Below are 18,793 nucleotides of genomic sequence, written 5' to 3' on the forward strand. Positions count from 1 at the left end.
CAAGGCCTTGTGGTGTTGCTGAGATTCAAGGGCTTTGAATGGTTTCCTGGGATTCCAGGGCCCGTACTGGGGAGTCTAGGTACTCTGAAAGTCCCTGGGTCTCCAAGGCCTTGTGAGGTGTCTGATTCCAGGGGCTTGAATGGACTCCTTGAGTCAAGGCTCTCATAGGGACCTTGAGAGGTAAGTGGGATATCAAGGCCTTGAAAGGTTTCTTTAGATCATACCTGGGAGTTCAGGTCCTGTGAAGACCTCTGGGCCTCCAAGGCCTTTGCAGAGCACCTGGGTTTCCAGGGGCTTGGAAGAAGACCTGGACTCCAGGGTCTTCTAGGCCTTGTGGTGTTGCTGGGATTCAAGGACTCTGAATGGTTTCCTGGGATTCCAGGGCCCGGATCATACCAGGGAGTCAAGGTACTCTGAAAGTCCCTGGGTCTCCAAAGCCTTGCGAAGTATCTGTTTCCAGGGGCTTGAATGGACTCCTTGAGTAGAGGCTCTCAAAGGGACCTTGAGAGGTTAGTGGGATAACAAGGCCTTGAAAAGTTTCCTTGGATCATACCTGAAAGTTCAGGTCCTGTGAAGACCTCTGGGCCTCCAAGGCCTTTGCAGAGCACCTGTGTTTCCAGGGGCTTTGGAAGACTCACCAGAATCAAGGGCCTTATAGGGGTCTGGTTTCCAGGGCTTTGAGAGGCGAGTGGGATAACAGTGCCTTGAAACATTGCCTTGGATTCCAGGTCCTGGGTTATTTGAGGGGAATCCAGGTCCTTTGAAGGTCCCTGGGCCTCCAAGGCCTTGCAAAGTGCCCGTTTCCAGGCGCTTGAAAGGTGTCATTAGTTTCCAAGGCCTTGAGAGCTGCCTGCAATACCGGGGCCTTCCCAAAAGCCGGGGTTTCCAGGGCCTTGAGCGCTGCCTGGAAAACGTATGCTTCTGTGAATCCTGGCCGGGATTCTTCAGACGCTGGAGGTCGAAGCTCCTGACGGGAAGGAAGTCCATCTGCTGAGCCAGAAATACTCCGGTACACTTCAAAGTTTGAGAGGGAGCAGGAGGGGGAAGCTCGGGGCATACGTGTCCCAGGTAGCTCCTCAGGGGTTGTTGTTCCCTGGTTTCAGTCTGAAAGGTCGGCGGGTTTGGAGCATGGCGGCGGCGGCGGCGGCGGCTACGTGACTCCTCTCCAGGAGCTCCAGATGGCTGAGTTTGGGAGCGACCTCCCAAAATGGAGGACCAGAAGCAGAAGAAGAATCTGGAGGAGCAACTGGGAAGCTACAACGAAGGAGGGACAAGAAGCAGACGGGACGCCGGTTTTGTAAAAATACCTCAGTTTTTCCTTTAATCGTATTTCCGGCGTTACAACAGCACACAGCCGAGTGGCGGCCGAACCCCGGTAACCATGGAGACGGGCCGAGACAACAGTCGTCAAGTCTTTTTTAGTGGACCGAGCCGAGGACTTCACTCGGCGCCGCCGACGGCAACCACAGGAACAAAGAACAAAATAAAAACACACCACACACCCCCTCCAGGTACAGTGACATCTCTGGATCTGCATGCTAACGGCGCAGCTAAACGTCATGCCCGGATGCTAACAGGCGCGGTTGGATGCTAAACATCGTGCCTGGATGCTAACGGCGAAGCCGGCTGCCAACGGTGCTGCCGGGATGCTAACAGTCACAGGCTAACAGAGGTAATGTCCATCCAGCTGAGGGCCGCTAACGGTTTTAAGAAGTTGTTTCCAATGTTTCAAAACACCACAAAACAACATGGCCGCCGCTCAACATGTCGTACGTCTTGTGGTTTACCAGGTAGCCCAAGATGGCGGCGAAAGATGGCGGCGCAACACGTGCGCGCTGATGCGGTGGTTGTTATCCCAAACATCGAGTCACGGGAAAGCATCGACTAGCACTCGGCCCTCGGCTAACGGGACAAATCACGCCGTTAGCTTGCAGACCTCTATTCTGAAAAACTGGCCGATCCAACAACAACTCCATACCCCAACACACACACACAATGTGCACACACACACACACACACACACACCACAGATACGCTAACAGTCACATGACCAGCAGTTCGATGATTGGGTGGCACTTTGTTTTCAGCCTAGGTTTCAATCAGCGCTAGCTGCTAACGGGATGTTAGCTCATTAGCTCGGCACTGGAAACATCTGTCTAGAAAGTTATATTTATTTCCGCCAGTCGCTTTTACGCAAATGTTTGTTTCCTCCACGGGGTTTTCCCACCCTGATGCTAATGGGTTAGCACGCTAACAATGATATTTGTTTACACGGGAAATCAAACAAAACAGCCTTACGTGCCACTGTGAGTCTTATCAGATCCCGAGCGCTAGCTCGTCGCTAATACTTGTGTGGACGGAAGCGGGATGCTGTTAGCTCATTAGCTTGACGCTGAAAACATCTGTCTAGCCAGCGATTTTTCCGCCGCTTGTTTTGTTTTGGCAGTAAATAAAACAAAACAGCGGTGAGTCTTATCAGATCGCCTGATGAGCCGGCCGACGCGTCCGAACCCCCGCGGCAACGGACGCTTGGTACGTGCCGCTCCTCAGCCCATCTGATAAGACTCGCGACGGGATGCGACGATAACGTCATCCCTCCTTCGCCTGGAGGAGGAAGCGCTTCCGTCTGACTTCCTGTCTCTCCGAGCGGCGGAGCTTGACTCAGCAGGTGATCCTGCCAGCTGATTGGACGCCGTTTTCCCTCCAAAACTGTACAGGAAACAATCACACAGAGGGGTGACCGGGGTCGTTAACCACCTAGCCGGGTAAAGATAGCGGCACGCGTGCGTGCCCACACACACACACACACACACACACACAGGAAAACGGTGTGCGGACGTGTGATTGGCCTCTTTCCCGTTTCCGCGGAAACTGAGTCAATGAGATACGTGTCAGACGACGGCGTCCTTCCCCGAAGACGACACAACACGCAAAACCCACGGCGGCGATAACGATGAGGGTGATTCAGGCTCATCACGCAAAGATGAACCCGACACACACACACACACACACACACACACACGTAGACAGGGTGTTTACGGCACGTCTGTTACGACAACTCCTGACAACCGACCGATGTTGTACCATGTGGGAACTAGTTAGGGTTTCCAGCGAGAAAGGGTTGAAGTTAGTTTGTTGTTAGTTTAACAAATTCAATTATCCCATTGAAGCAAGTTAAGTTATGTCATGGGAACAAGTTACATTATCTTGTGGGAACAAGTTACATTATCATGTGGGAACAAGTTACATTATCCCACTGGAAAGAGACAAGTGAAATTATCTCATGGGAACAAGTTGAAGTACATTGTGGGAACAAGTTAACCTATCCTGTGGGAAATGTCAAAGTATCCCTTGGCGACAAGTCAATCATCTTGAGGGAACAAGTTAATTATCCCATTAGAGTAGGTTAGACTATATTGTGGGAACAAGTTATATTATCCTGGAGGAGCAAGTAAACTTATCTTGTGGGAACAAGTTGAATTATCGTGCGGAAACAAGTTAAAGATGCCATGGGAACGGGATAAGAGTATATCGTGGGAACAAGTTAACCTATCCTGTGGGAATGAGTTGATTATCCCGCGGGAACGAGTCTGATATCCTGTGGGATCCAGTTAAGTTATCTCGTGGGAACAAATTAGACATCCTCTTTGCACAAGTTTATGAACCCGGTGGCGTCCGACGTCCTCAGGTCCGAGTCGGTTCTGCGAGAACCTGATCCCGTCCGGTTCTAAAGGAACGTTCTCTACGGAACACCTGCCTTCTCCAGTGCCAGGACCAGGACCAGGACTGGGACCAGGAGGGCTGGAGGTCAAGGAGAACCTGGAGAACCAGGTTCCAGGTTCTCCTGACGATTTGTTCATTTGTTGCAAAAACGCACAATAAAGGAAACACAATTCGAAAGGATGCACACACACGCACACACACGCACACACACACGCACACACACACTCGTGGATCGGTCGAGCCTCCAGACAAAACACAGCAGTTTGTAATAAATAAAATAAAAACTGCGAGTAAACAACTTCTTTTTCATTTGTTTGTTTACAGGGAAAAAAAAGAAAAAAAATCTGGTGTAAATAAAAACAATAATAATTAATAATTAGAAGTATAATCATCATTAATAACACGTTAATTACACGTTAATAACATCCAGTTATTTAAGGGTGGGAGGTGGGGGGGCTGGCTCAGACGGACGGACACACACACACACACACACACCACACACACACACACACACACACACACACACACACACACAGGGCTGCACGGCCTTGGCAATAAAGAGGTGTCAAAAAAAAACAAAATTACAAAAAAGCAAGATTCGAATAAACGTCTGAATTGGTGTGTGTGTGTGTGTGTGTGTGTGTGTGCGTGTGTGAGACTAAATTTCCCTCGGTGAGTCCGTGCCCTTTCAGAAAAATCAAAATAAAAAAAAATAAAAATATTTATCCGCAAAAAAAAAACACATGAACGACACCTCGTGTTAAATATTTCTATCTATAAATTCACCGACATTCCCTTCCGGACGTTTCTTCTTAAATAACAAAACCGAAGGCAAATAAGTGAATACTGGTTTGCGCTGCCCTGCCGACACACACACACACACACACACACACACACACACACACACACACACACACACAGGCTTCTTGCGGGGGTCTCTGGGATGAGAAGCAGCGGGGGTGCAGTACCTGCGGTCGGCCACTAGAGGGCGCTCTGGCGCGGCCTGGGAAAGTACATGCAGAGCAGGAACAAACATCTGGAGCGACAAACATCTGGATCAAACATCTCCGCTCCTCCTCCGGGTTCGTGACCTCCGCCTGGCGGCGGCGGCGGCGCCTCCGGCCCTTTTTTCTTTTCACACATTTTTTAAAAAATGAATCCCAGATTATTGAGCGCGAAACGCCATTGGCCGCTCTCCCCGAGGGGGCGTGTCCGGGGGGGGGTCGTCGTCACTTCCTGCCCCGCCCCCCCCCGGAGGCTCCGCCCCCTCGCTCCGGTGCAAAGCGCGGCGCCTCAGTCGCCGAGGATGACCTTGACGAAGCTGGCGACGTCCGTCTCTTTGGCCTCGTGGGACGTGAAGAACGGGTGTTGCTGAGGACGAGGAGGCCGGAGGTCAATTTAGCCGGCAAAAAAAAAAAAAAAAAAAACAAGAAAATATAAACTAATATGAAATATTAACTAATATGATTGTGAAATAATTATAAAATAAAATAATAAAATAAATTTTTTCATTTTTAAAAAAATGATGCATACTGATGATATATTATAAACATGACAATAATAATATAATAATGGTGACATTAATCATAAATATAATTCTAAGGTACTATAAAGTAAGTGATAACAATAAAAACAATAATGATATAATATCCTGGGACGAGTTATAACAATATTAATAATACTAAAGGTTATCAGCAAAACTAATTATTGAATTATTGATAATGGCCATAAAAAATGAAAATAATATTAAAATTCATAATTGTAAGAGTAATAGTAGTTAATATTACATTCAGGATGATAATGATATTATATTACAAGTCATAAGAAATAGTAATAATTATCATTATGATAAATTACTGGCAATACAAACAATAGTAATCATAAATAAATGATATTGATATAAAAATGATTTATAATCAAATACGACTTACTATTGATATAAAAATGATAAAAACAATAGTAAAATAAAATCTAACTGTGATAATATCAGTGATAGTGACCATAACTATGATTAATGATGAGAATAAATACAATAATAATGACATTATTGGCCGAGGGCTCAGGAGTGTTGGGCGGAGCGACGGCGCCCCCCGGTGGCGGCGGCGAGGACTCACCATGAGCTCGGTGTAGGTGGGCCGCTCCTTGGACACCTTCTTCAAACTGCTCGGACACAAACATGGAGAGAACATCACACGCCGCACCTCGCTTTGAGTCCTTTGATCTGGTCTTTGATCTGTGACCATCAAAGACTGGAATTCTCTTTTGAACCTCCGACCCCAACAGGAGCAGGTTCTACTGTGGCGCCAGGAGGACGCCTCCCAGAGACCACGGGTGGAATTACACAAAGAAAAGACTTGGAGTACAATAAGTACAACAAGTACATGCACACAAACTGCAGTACTACTGAAACCCCAGGAGCAGCTCTGGGAGGCAATGGGGACACATGAAGCTGAGGGACATGGAGACAAGTGGACCAGGGATGGACAGACAGGTGGACGCAAAGAGACGGTTGGATGTTCAGGTGGGAAGGCAGGGAGACAGGTTGGACACATGGGTGGACAAAGAGACACAGTGGGATACAAGGGAACAGGTGCACAGGTAGGGAGATGGACAGTTGGACAGTCAGGTGGACACTGGGAGACATGTGGACTACCAGGTAGACACAGAGAGGGAGGCATGTGCACCGGGATCAATGGGGAATCAGAAGAGAGAGGGGTACAAAGACTGGGGACACAAGAAGACGGGTGGACAAAGAGGTGGACACAAAGAGACAGGTGGACATAGAGAGACAGACGGGTTCGCAAGGCAGGGAGACGAGTGGACAGACAGGGAGACACAAGGAGACAAGTGGACAGAGAAGGAAGCAGATAGGTGGACAAGACTGAGACACAAGGACAGGTGGACAGAGAGGGAGATAGGTGAACTGGGATCAATGGGGAATCGGAAAGACAGGTGGACAAAGACTGGAACAGGTGCACAGGTAGGGAGATGGACAGTTGGACAGTCAGGTGGACACTGGGAGACATATGGACTACCGGGTAGACAGAGAGGGAGGCATGTGCACCGGGATCAATAGGGAATCAGACCAGAGAGGGGTACAAAGACTGGGGACACAAAGAGACAGCTGGACATTCAGGTGGTAACACAGGAAGACGGGTGGACAAAGAGGTGGACACAAAGAGACAGGTGGACAGAGAGGGAGATAGGTGAACGGGGATCAACGGGGAATCAGAAAGACAAGTGGACAAAGACTGGGACAGGTGGACACAGGGAGACCGGAAACAAGTGGGCAGAGGAGAAAGGTACACTTGCGCCAACAGGGAACAAGAGGCCAGTGGACAGGCATGGAGACAGGTGGACAACGGGTAGAGGCGGGCAAGGAGACGAACCATTGCGAGGTGAAGTCCACAAAGTGTGCGGAGAACTGCTCTGCAGGAAGCTGTGGCGACGGCTCCTCCACCACCTGCTTCAGCTGCTGGAAGGGCGTCCCCCAGGAGTCGTAGGGGAAGCGCAGGATGGCCAGCTCGATCTGCAGGGGGCGCAGGATAAGATAAGAACAACTTTATTTATCCTGAAGGAAATTGTTGTGCCAGAGTTTCAGGCAAAACATAACAATAATAGATAATAGTAGGAAGGAGGGAGAATAAGAAATACAATAAAATATAAAGTGTTAAAGTCAAGGCTATCAAGTGTTTGAAGGTCTAAAAAGTACAAAGATTTGAAGATTCCCTTCGGCTAAAGGAAGAGGAATTAAAAAGTCTGATCGCCTCAGGTAGGAAAGACCTCCTGGTGCGTTCAGTGGAGCTCCTTGGTGGTATCAGTCTACGACTGGAGGACTTCTGACAGGACGTCAGTGTCCATGCAGGGGGTGATGGACGTTGTCCATGATGCTGAGGAGCATCTCTGACACCTGCACCACAGACTCCAGCTCCACTCCCAGGACAGATCCAGCTCTCCTGATGAGCTTGTTGAGTCTGTTAGCATCAGCTGTCTTGATCCTGCTACCTCAGCACACAACAGCGTAGAAGATGGCGCTGGACACCAGCGAGTGGTAAAACATCTGCAGCATGGTCCTGCAGACGTGGAAAGATCTGAGCCTCCTGAGGAAGAACAGGCGGCTCTGACCCTTCTTGAAGATGGCGTTGGTGTTCAAGGTCCAGTCCAGTTTATTGTCCAAGGAGGGGGTTACGCCTCATATTTCAGCCATTTTTATAAAAACCTTTTTCTTTTGAAATCATCTCTTCTGTCCCTTTGGGTCAACTTCCTCTTACCATGGTGATCCCCAGACTCCAGATGTCCGACTTGACGTTGTAGCCCTTCTGGTTGGTCTCCGGGTTGATCCTCTCGGGCTGCAGGGTGGGAGAGGATGGATTGTCCGTCACCAGCGGACGCTAAACAGAATGCTAAGCTAACATCAAGCTAAAATCTATAGTGACCCATGCTCGAACTTGACAGCGAACAAAGATATAAACCGCGTGCTAACTGTAGTACTAGCCTGACAGTTGATGTAAGAGCTAACCTGACAGCTAACACAAGATATAAACAGCATGCTAACCCAAGCGTGAGCTCATGCCTGTATCTTAAACTGAGCTGTAATCAATGCTAACCCGAAGGTTAGCTTGAACACAAAGTTTAATACCAATCTAATCCCTGTGTGATATCATCGCTGCTAATTTTAGCTCAAACCCGCTTGCTAACCTGACCTTCAAAGGAATAGCTAACCTGATTTCAACTCATGCTAACCTGAAAGTTAACTGGAAAACTAAGGTAAAATACCAGTCCAAATGCTAACCTGACCTCTAGCCTTGTATGACTGGAGCTCCACATCATCTCCCCATGTAACCCCATCACCGTGACCTTCGACCTTCCCCTTACCGCCATGTAGGGCTTGCAGCCGGCGTCCATGGTTTTGGCCACCGAGTCCACCAGGTAGCCGCTGATGCCGAAGTCGCACATCTTCACCTGGCCCTGGATGTTGATCAGCACGTTGGACGGCTTCACGTCTGCGACCACAAACACAACGGCCTTCAGCGGCACACGTATGTACATCACGTATGCGGTGGACACGTCACGGGTAGACCAACACGGCTAACCGGACACATAGATATGCAACACATACATGTGGAGACAGTAGAAAACATCTGCTTACAGATACATGGTAGAGGAATGAAGGTCAGTGAGGCTACAGGGAGTGGAGATCAAGAAGGTGGAGGATTTCAAGTACTTAGGGGTCAACAGTCCAGAAGGTAGGAGAGTGTGGAGAAGAGGTGAAGAGGTTGGAATGGGTGGAGAAAAGTGTCAGGGGTACAAAGAGATACAAGAACATCAGCCAGAAGATAAGGAAAGGTGGAGGAGACAGTGGTGAGATGCTCTTCAAACACTGACAATGAATGAAAGAGAGGAGAGATGAAGATGTTGAGGTTCTCTTTGGGAGTCACCAGGATGGAGAGGATCAGGAAAGAGTCCATCAGAGGGACAGCACATGTTAGATGTTTTGGAAAGAAGGTCGGAGACGGTTGGGTGAAGGACAGAAGAGGGAGAGTGGATGGAGAGGAGGATCCAGAGAGTAGGGTTAGATGGAGAAGGTGGATTCACTGTGGAGACCCTGAAGGGAAAAGCCCAAAGGAGAAGAAGAAGGAGACACACACCTCGGGGAATGACCTGTGTGTTGATAGGATGTGTGTGTGTCTACATATAGATATATGTGTGTGTGCTTCATGTCTCACCTCGGTGAATGACCTGCAGGTTGCTGTGAAGATGCTCCAGAGCTTTGACAATCTGAAACGACAAACTCCACCGATCAGCGTCGCTGTCGCCCGTCTCTTTGGGACTGTACTTTGAGACGTCTGGCGGCCGTAACCCACGGAGACGGCGATCTTGCCCAGGATGTCCTCAGGGATGGTCAGACCCTTCTCGATCACCTGCTTGTAGAACTTGTCGAGGGACGTGTCCATGAGCTCCATGCAGATCCACACATCGCCCTGTCAATGGGGGGAAGCGGGGGCACGACATGACAAGGAGTCCGCCGAATGGGGCGATACGCTGACGATACACTCATTTATTTCACTGGTAAAAAGTTTTCTTCCATGTTCAGTGATCTGAACTGGCAACGGAGTCCTCTGGAGTTCGGCAGTACCTCTCTGAAAAGGGCTCCATAGAAGGTGACGGTGTAGAAACAGTCTACCGTCCTCATGGAGATGTCCAGGTCCATCAGGAGCCGCTTCTGCTCCTGCGTGTTCACCGTGGCCCGGATCCTCTGACAGAACAGGAGGCAGACTATGTCAAGAACCTGGGGGGACCACTCATGGACCAGGAGTACATACAGCACAAACCAGCAATAAAATGTTGGAAAATTCAAAAGACAGGAGTCACAAATAAAAGACCAAGACCTATACATCTAAGACAGGGAGTCTTACATCACAGACCAGGACTTGTATATCAGTGACCAGGAGTCTTTCATCACAGACCAGGAGTTGTATGTCAGTGACCACAGGGAATGCATTACAGAACAGTTGTATGTCGGTGAACGATGGAATGCTTCACAGACCAGGAGTTGTATGTCAGTGACCAGAGAGAATGCATCACGGACCAGGACTTGTGTGTCAGTGACCAGAGAGAATACATCACGGACCAGGACTTGTATGTCAGGGACCGGCGAGAATACCTCACCGACCAGGACTTGTATGTCAGTGACCAGAGGGAATACATCACGGACCAGGACTTGTATGTCAGTGACCAGGGGGAATACATCACGGACCAGGACTTGTATGTCAGTGACCAAAGGGAATGCATCACGGACCAGGAGTTGTATGTCAGTGACCGATAGAATGCATCACGGACCAGGAGTCTTATGTCACAGAACCTTTCATTGAACAACGTCCACTGACACCCACCTTGACGGCCATGATGACGCCGCTGGGCACATGCCTCATCTTGTCCACGACGCCGTACGCCCCGCGGCCAAGCTCGCAGATCTGCTCCAGGTCATCGGCCTTCACCTCGAAGTTCTGATCGGGAGTCGCGGGAAGAAACACCGGAGAAGGTTTTATTTAATTTTATTTAGACATACAAGCAGACCCTTTGACTTCCTGCCAGCTGGAGCGAGGAGCAAGAAGGCTGCCGCTCCACCAGTGGAAAATTCCACTAATTTGATGAGTGTAAAATAAATATCTTTACTGCCCGAGGGCCAATAAAAAGACATTCCAATCTCCCTGGAAAAGAAGGCGAACCAGTCGTTCGCGGTACCGGGGGTCCAGCTCATGGGGGCGGGGAGGCGGGGGGGTGAACCTGGAATTGGATCGAGGGGGAAAACGAGTGCAGATGAAAGTCAAGGTTTTATGAAAGTAGAAGAAACGTACCTTCTCGCCGATGGTCACGCAAGCTTTGGAGTCCAAGTCTCTGAGGGGCCTGAAATACACAGTTGATGTACCTTTAATACAAATATCCCGATAAAATACTTCAATATTGGAGTATAGATACAGTAAAAATAGGTCTCCTGTCAATCTGTGTGTGGTGCACTCACACGGCGGCAGGGGGAGGTTGCTCAAACACCTCCTTGGAGAGCTTGAGCTTCCTCTTTCCTGAAAACACAGAACAAACACGGTAATGACACGGAACCGAGACGCACAGCTTCCCCTGTGGTCACATGACCGACAGGAATACGCGATCATTGATACTATTGCAAAAGTACTGCAGTGACTTCACTGCTCATAGGGTATCATGACGGCATCGGGAGTTTACGGTATTCTGTCCGGAGTACTGTGGTCCTAACCTATCATGACTAGAGTGCCTTGACACTGTCAGTATCTTGGTACTGTTTCACCACTTCAGTATCCAGATGATAGCGAGCGGCGACACGACTAGTATCACTACTTAGATATCATGACGCCAGACTGTAACTAGAGTACCTCACTGACACTGTGGCGTATCACGATACCGCTCTGTGAACGCAGTACTGATGTTGATTTTGGCAACAAAAGTGTCTCGACAATACCGGCCTTTCACCAAAGCACTGTGATGACGTACCGTAACTTGGGTATCGCAAATATATACTGTGACTTCAAGTATCGGGATGTTGTCTTGTAGATATTTGACTTCAGCAAGACGATAGTGCATGGGAGAGGAATAAGGGATAGTCTTAGCAAGATGGAATATATGTGTGTGAACGAGAGGAACCTGGGTGGAACAGTGAGGCTACAGGGAGTGGAGATGAAGAAGCTGGAGGATTTCAAGTACTTGGGGTCAACAGTCCAGAGCGTAGGAGAGTGTGGAGAAGAGGTGAAGAAACAGGTTCAAGCAGGTTGGAATGGGTGGAGAAAAGTGTCAGGGGTATGAAGAGGTGGAAAGGACAGCGGTGAGACCAGCGATGCTGTATGGACTAGAAACTGTTCCAATGACCAAAAGACAGCAGGCCGAACTAGAGGTTGCAGAGATGAAGATGTTGAGGTTCTCTTTGGGAGTGACCAGGATGGAGAGGATCAGGAAGGAGTCCATCAGAGGAACAGCACATGGTAGATGTTTTGGAGAGAAGGTCAGAGATGGTTGGGTCATGGACAGAGGAGGGATAGTGGATATATTGGTAGACGGATGCTGGAACTGGAGCTGCCAGGCAGGAGGTCTCGAGGAAGACCAAAGAGAGGATTGATGGACGTGGTGAGAGAGGATATGAAGGTACCTGGTGTGAAAGAGGAGGATCCAGAGACCAGGATTAGATGGAGAAGGTCAAAGGAAAAGAAGATCACAATAGTACACAGTGACTTACTTCTTGCTGTGACTTAAACATCGCGACAAGTTCCAATTATGGCGACAAGACTGAACCATCAACCAAGAATCCTAGTGCTGTGGTACCGTGATGGCACATCACGAATCGCTAGTCACGATCAACAATCGCACATTGTTGCCGTATATTTAGTCATTAGAACTACACATCTATAAACACACATGATATTATGTCGTGATAGTTGAGGTGAGATAGGGCTCACCAAAGGTCGCTGAGGTGGACCTTCTGCCTCGCCCCTCGGAGAACATCCGTGCCCCTGGTACCGCTGGCTGTTTTCCTCCCCCATCAACCCCCGGGAAGGGGGGGGGGGTTGGACCAGCTCGATGTCGCAATCAGGATCGGACGCCAAGAATCGTCCGATCTTGGCAGCGCTGTGATATTCGCCGCTGGTTCTTCTCTCAGCGTTTAACCGTTTCCTACAGTTCCTTTCACACAACATCCTAGAAAAACAAAGCTGCCCTGCCAAGTCTGTCCCAAGGAACATACCATCCTCGACAGCGTGGGTTCTCATTCCCAGGTCCCAACCTCAGAAGCCGGTTGCGTAACATCCGTAAAGAGAAAAAAAATCATCTCATAATCGTCATCAAGAGCTGTTGGATGAAGACAGACACTCCAGGAGCCGGAAGAGGAAGGAGAGTCCAGGTATGCCGGCTCCATCTGGAGGTGAAGCACCTCAGAGAAACCGCTCAGAATCCCATCCCCGGTGGCGGCAGCATCATGATGCATCAAGGAACCCGAACCATGACGATGTCCATCAGACGGGTTCCACCACCATCTAGAACCGAAGCACCCGGAGAACCAGGTAGCCAGAAGCATCCATGCAGCCTCAAAGGGACACGTGGCCACCTACACTGGACACAAAGACACTTGACAACAAAAAAGACAGTGGGTCTCGAAGCTGACCAGGTGGAGTCTGGATGTAACCAGAACCTCTGAAGGTTCTTTGAGGACACCAGCCCTTCAGGCTCCTCGGCCTGAAGCACCCGGAGAACCAGGAAGCCAGAAGCATCCATGCAGCCTCAAAGGGACACATGGCCACCTACACTGGACACAAAGACACTTGACAACAAAAAAGACAGTGAGTCTCAAAGCTGTCCAGGTGGAGTCTGGATGTAACCAGAACCTCTGAAGGTTCTTTGAGGACACCGGTCCTTCAGGCTCTTCGGCCGACGCGTTCACAGTGCAGGGCGTAACCCCGCCATTTAACCGTCGTTTCAGCTCCATTTCAGCGGTCGCCCCGAGCCACCTCCTCCCGCATTCATACACAACAATGGCAGCTCAGCACCAGGAAGTAGTCACGCACCTGGTCAACCTCCCAATCGGCTGTCCAACCTGCTTGAGTGACCTGAGCACATCTTCAGACGAGGCCCTCCCGGTTAGCTTAAGTCCAACTCTGGCGGAAGCGACAGGAAGTTTAAGCGGCGCAACCGCAGGTACCGCTTTCAGCTTGCGCGGCGCAGGATGGAAACCTGTTTCCCCCCCCGGGCCTCCAGACTTCATCCCAAAGCCGAGGCGCAACTCGGCGGCGAAGAACAAAACAAAGGCAAACAACGTCGGTGTTTGCGGGCAAAACGCAAACAGACGCTTGTTTTTCACCATTCTAGAGCAGCAGAGCCGGCTGCCGCCAAGCGACAGGAAATGACATTGTGAGTAAATAGCGCTTTATTTACTAAGACAGTAGCGGGGAGGGAGGGGGGGGTCGCCAGGGTACATTATGTAATCTGCACGGCTGGCAGGGACAAATGAAAGCTGTGCTTTCGGCCGTGATTCAGGAGCGAGGAGATCCTGCAGTACCCGGACGCTCCACGAGGGAGTCCAGCTAAAGGACGCTTGCAAAGGACGCAGATTTGTTGTGGCTGCAAACTCCTGGGGGCCGGTGGACCAATCGGATCCATTTCTCTTGCCCGAGGCCACGGCAAGGCTCCGCGTCCAATCAGAATCGAGATAAGCAGAATGAACCTTGAGACTTTTGGACTGGGTATTGGGGAGGGGGGAAGCTCTGCAGAGGAAGTTGCACAACTCAAATCATAACTCCTTCCTCTTTTTCAGCTGAGCTAAGCATCTTCTCGCCCTGTCATTCAAGGTAAGGGTGACGACTTGTGGACCTTCTGGCGTGGCGACCAGGAGAAGCCATGATGGTCACAACCAGAAGCAGCGCGGAGTCGAGAAGGCGGCGACTGCAGGCAGAACACTCAGAATCCCCAAAGACATTGATCCCCCTACTAGCAACTGGGGGCGTTGCAGCATAATGCGGGAGAACAGTTGGGCCTTTGAGGAAAAAAATACTGCTAGCATTTAGCATTTAAACAGCATTAACACACAGGATAAAAGCTAAAGGTGATAGACAATATAATATAGGTAAAAGGGTACAAGGGAAAAAGCAGCAGGCTAACATACTACAGGCTAGACGACAGGAAACAAGCAACAGACTGCAGGCTAACAAGTTACAAGCTACAAACAATAGGCTACAAACTCCAAGATAGATTATACAGGCTACCCAGCCACAGGCGACTGACTACAAGCTAGAGGCTACAGACTATAAGCTACAGGCTACAGGCTAACAACCTACAAGCTAGAGGCTACAGCCTACAAGCTACAGGCTACAGTCTAACAACCTACAGGCTACGGACTGCAGGCGAACAAGTTACAAGCTACAACCTATGGGCTACAGGCGTACAAGTAACAGGCTACAGGCTAACAACCTACAGGCTACGGACTACAGGCTAACAAGTTATAAGCTACAAGCTATAGGCTAAAGGCGTACAAGTAACAGGCTACAAGCAATGGGATACAGACTACAGGCTACCGAGCTGTGGTCAACAGATTACAAGCTATAGGCTACTGACTACAGGCTAACAACCTAAAAGCTATAGGCCACAGATAAACAAGTTACAGGCTACGTGCAAAAGGCTACTCATTACAGGTTGGCAAGCTACAAGCTATAGTCCACAGGCTAACAACCTACAGGGTAGCAGCCCTCGGGTGACGCTGCCACTAACCCTCACATGCACTCTGTCTGGAATTCCAACCATCCCAAGACTTCCTCAATGGAATTCCACAGAGCCGGAGGAAGGCAGATCAATCGGGGGGGGGGCAGGGACAGGGAGCAATGGGCGGAGGCAGCCAGCGACAGATTTGAAAATAACTCGACCGCTCTGGCAGGCGGAGGTCCTCCACACTTCCAAAGATGGCAGCTCCGTTAGCTTACAGCTGTCGGAAGCTGCTGGGAGGGGGGGGGGGGGGGGGGCTCACACTGTACTTCCTTACGAAATCGTAAATCTTGGGGTGCAGGGGTGGGGGTTCAACCTGCGGTCGGAGGGGCTTGTTGATGTCGGAAGTCGGTGGAGCGACGGGTGGGGGAAGAGGAGTCCAGCCGTCGCAAAGGAGGTGACAAAGTCGAGACATGTGCCACCTCGCCTTGGATTCCAGCATTACAGGTGCAGAAAACACGCCAAGGCGTTGGTTTGCACATCCGTCTCTGACGATTTCCTGCGCCGCTAGCATCCAGCACCCTCGCCCCTTTACCTCCAGATGCCACCGTCCTGAGACGGCCTCGTCTCGCCAACATGGCGGGGGTTGGTGAAGGAGCGTCAGGAACGTGGCCCAGAAGGCGCTCTCAGTTCGCTCATTCGGAAGGCTAACGTAGCATCAGGGTGGCTAAAAATATAGCATCAAGCTGGAGTGGGGTCACTTACCCCGCCTTCGACCAATAACAATGCCTGCTACGTCCACGCGAGTGGGTTCAATCAGCGCCGCAGGATTTTACCATGTCCTTCTTTTCATTAGCATTAGCATTAGCAGTTATAAAAGTAAACCATTAGCCCTTGTAGCACTCATAACATCTTCACTTTGTGGAACCATATTCCCATAGGGGAACCTCATATTCCACTGCTATCATTTACTAGCATGCTAACAGAAAACAACCACCACAGAAAAAAACCCGTCACATGACGCCGACAGGAAGTGAGCACTCCCAGAAAGACTGCCGACAGAGCGTTGCAAACACAAAGGTAACGCTAGCACTTGCTGGTAGCCCTGTTGTGAACGTTAGCAACGGGATAGACAGTAGTGAAACACAGGCATCGGCTAGCTCAGCTGATTTTCTGTTTCCTGCCGAGGGAACAAAATAATATGTTCTCCCAGTTATTCTGGTAAAAGCCTCTTATTTTGGAAAACGGTGGCGCCTCAAAGACGCTCTTTGTTCGGGACGCCAAGACGGAAACAACCTCCAGACATTTAGGTCCCTAAGATTCAGCGTAGAAATCTGTAGATCATCCATTTGTTCGGGTGTCTTGGTGTGTGTGTGTGTGTGTGTGTGTGTGTGTGTGTGTGTGTGTCGTGAGACCGATCCACATGTGAACCTCAGCGTCCGTCATTCTTCAAACCGGGCCAATGAAAGCCTTTGTTTACGAGTGACATCACGCCCCTCCCTCGGTCACGGCTAGCCCGTTAGCATGCTAGTAAGGCCACGCGATCCAGTTTGCTAAGTCATACCGTCCTCGGCTAGCTAAAGAAAACAGGATACGCGGCGGTAAAAGACGGATCTCGACGACGGCGCTTTTTCAAAACAACGTGAGTTTGTCGGCAAAACACGATAAAATGATACCTTTTAATTGACGGAAGGAAGAGAACATGACACAGCAGAATTTGACCAATCAGATTAGTTCCGGAGGGCTCCTGCAAAGGGACTGGAGTTTTAGTACTTTGCCACATACTTCCTGGAAGTACTCACAGTACTACATCCAGGTGGTACAAGTACTCATGCAGTACTCAGGTTTACTCCTTGGGTTACAGACACTTACTTGCAATTTATGAGTTCTCTGACGGACATCTTTGTTTTGGGGGGGGGGCAGGGGGCGTGGCCTAAAGGGGGGGGTCTGTAGAAGGCCCCCCCCCTTCCGCTCTTGAACTCATCATCACGCCCGTCAACTCGAAAGCAAAAAAAAAAAAAAAAAAAACGATATCTATTCTTAGATATCCACTTTCTGTCGTGCACGCGTGCGTGCGTGCGTTGCAGCGACAGCTGCAGGTTGCCGTCGCGTGCGCGCACGCACGCACGCACGGCGGGGAGCGGCAGGGGGCTCGTGCAGACTTGATAAAAGACTCGCAGTGTCCTTCGGGAAAATCTCGTGACTGTTCAGCGCCGCGCGTGCGTGCATGGGTGCGTGCGTGCACCATCCCCCCCCCCAACACACACACACACGCACACGCACGCATGCAAGCACGCACACACCCGAGTGGCGAGCAGGAACTGCGTGCAGCAGGGGGAAGAGCTCTGAAACAGGAAATGCAAGTGAAGAGAAAAACGCAAAAATCCCCCAAAAAAGCATGAAGTTTCAAGCAAAATGCACCGCGCAAGGAGGGAAGGGAAGGGAAGGGAAGGGAAGGGAAGGGAAGGGAAGGGAAGGGAAGGGAAGGGAAGGGGAAGGGGAAGGGGAAGGGGAAGGGGGTGCACGGTGCACCGCGGTGCACCGTGCACCCCCTTCCCTTCCCTTCCCTTCCCTTCCCCTCCCTTTGCACCCCCTTCACGGGTGCAGCCGTGATTTGCACGGCTAGTTTCGTGCACGGATCATATTCTTACCTCCCTTCTGCTGAGACATTTCCCCTCTGCTGTGTCGCGGGGGAGGGGAAGCGCCGAAGCTCTTGCCTCCTCTCCGCCCTCCTCCTCCTCCTCCTCCTCCTTCCATCGCCGCCGCGCTCGTAACTCAAAGGTGCAGCGAAAACAAACAACAACAACAAGGAGCGGAGTCGATCTGCATGCACTCGGAGCCGCTCCGCGTCCACGGGTGGGTGGGTGGGTGGGTGGGTGGACGGGTGGGGGCGTGGGGTGTTAGTGGGGGGGGGGGGGGGGGGTTTGCACGCACGGTTGCAACTGCGCGGCGGTGGCGCTCGGGAGTTGAGCTGCAGAGCTTCCTCCTCCTCCTCCTCCTCCTCCTCCTGCGCTACATGCCGGGCCGGGGCTCCGGACGCTGCTCACAGCGCGAGCCCGGCCAGCTTCCGGTTTTCGTGGGCGCGTGGCACGACGGGAAACCGAGTCCTTCGTCGGGAGGGGCGTTTTAATGCGCACGGCGGCCCGGAGGGGTCAAATCCGGACGGCTGTTAATCAAACGCGTTTTTGGAGAGAGAGAGAGACGTGCACGTGCACGGGCGTGCATTCATTCATTCATTCATTCTCCAAAACACTTATCCTGCAATCAGGGTTGCAGGAGGGCTGGAGCCTATCCCAGCTGTGATTGGCCAGGAGGCACCCACCCTGGACCAATCACAGGCCCTCATACAGAGGCATACAAC

At 50.6% G+C, this 18,793-nt stretch overlaps 1 protein-coding gene across 2 annotated transcripts; it reads right to left on the reverse strand.

The window, feature by feature from the left end:
• Window positions 1-1,293: 1,293 nt before the first annotated feature.
• map2k6 (mitogen-activated protein kinase kinase 6) lies at window positions 1,294-18,255 on the reverse strand. 2 transcript variants are annotated; one of them, XM_086140082.1, is made up of 12 exons: window positions 18,084-18,255; window positions 11,246-11,303; window positions 11,082-11,130; window positions 10,617-10,730; window positions 9,860-9,979; window positions 9,588-9,704; window positions 9,450-9,501; window positions 8,599-8,726; window positions 7,995-8,072; window positions 7,113-7,252; window positions 5,838-5,883; window positions 1,294-5,094 (listed from the first exon to the last, which is right to left on the reverse strand). In XM_086140082.1, exons 1-12 carry the CDS (start codon window positions 18,187-18,189, stop codon window positions 5,017-5,019), a joined length of 1,086 nt encoding a protein of 361 aa, XP_085996208.1. In that variant the 5' UTR covers window positions 18,190-18,255; the 3' UTR covers window positions 1,294-5,016. The 2 variants fall into 2 exon arrangements, with proteins under 2 accessions (XP_085996208.1, XP_085996209.1); XM_086140083.1 differs by lacking the exon at window positions 18,084-18,255 and adding an exon at window positions 12,705-13,314.
• Window positions 18,256-18,793: the final 538 nt, after the last annotated feature.

The sequence above is a fragment of the Fistularia commersonii genome, chromosome 32 (genome assembly GCF_037954325.1).
Source record: "Fistularia commersonii isolate RoL2024-O1a breed Wild chromosome 32, RoL_Fcom_v1.0, whole genome shotgun sequence".
NCBI lineage: Eukaryota > Metazoa > Chordata > Actinopteri > Syngnathiformes > Fistulariidae > Fistularia > Fistularia commersonii.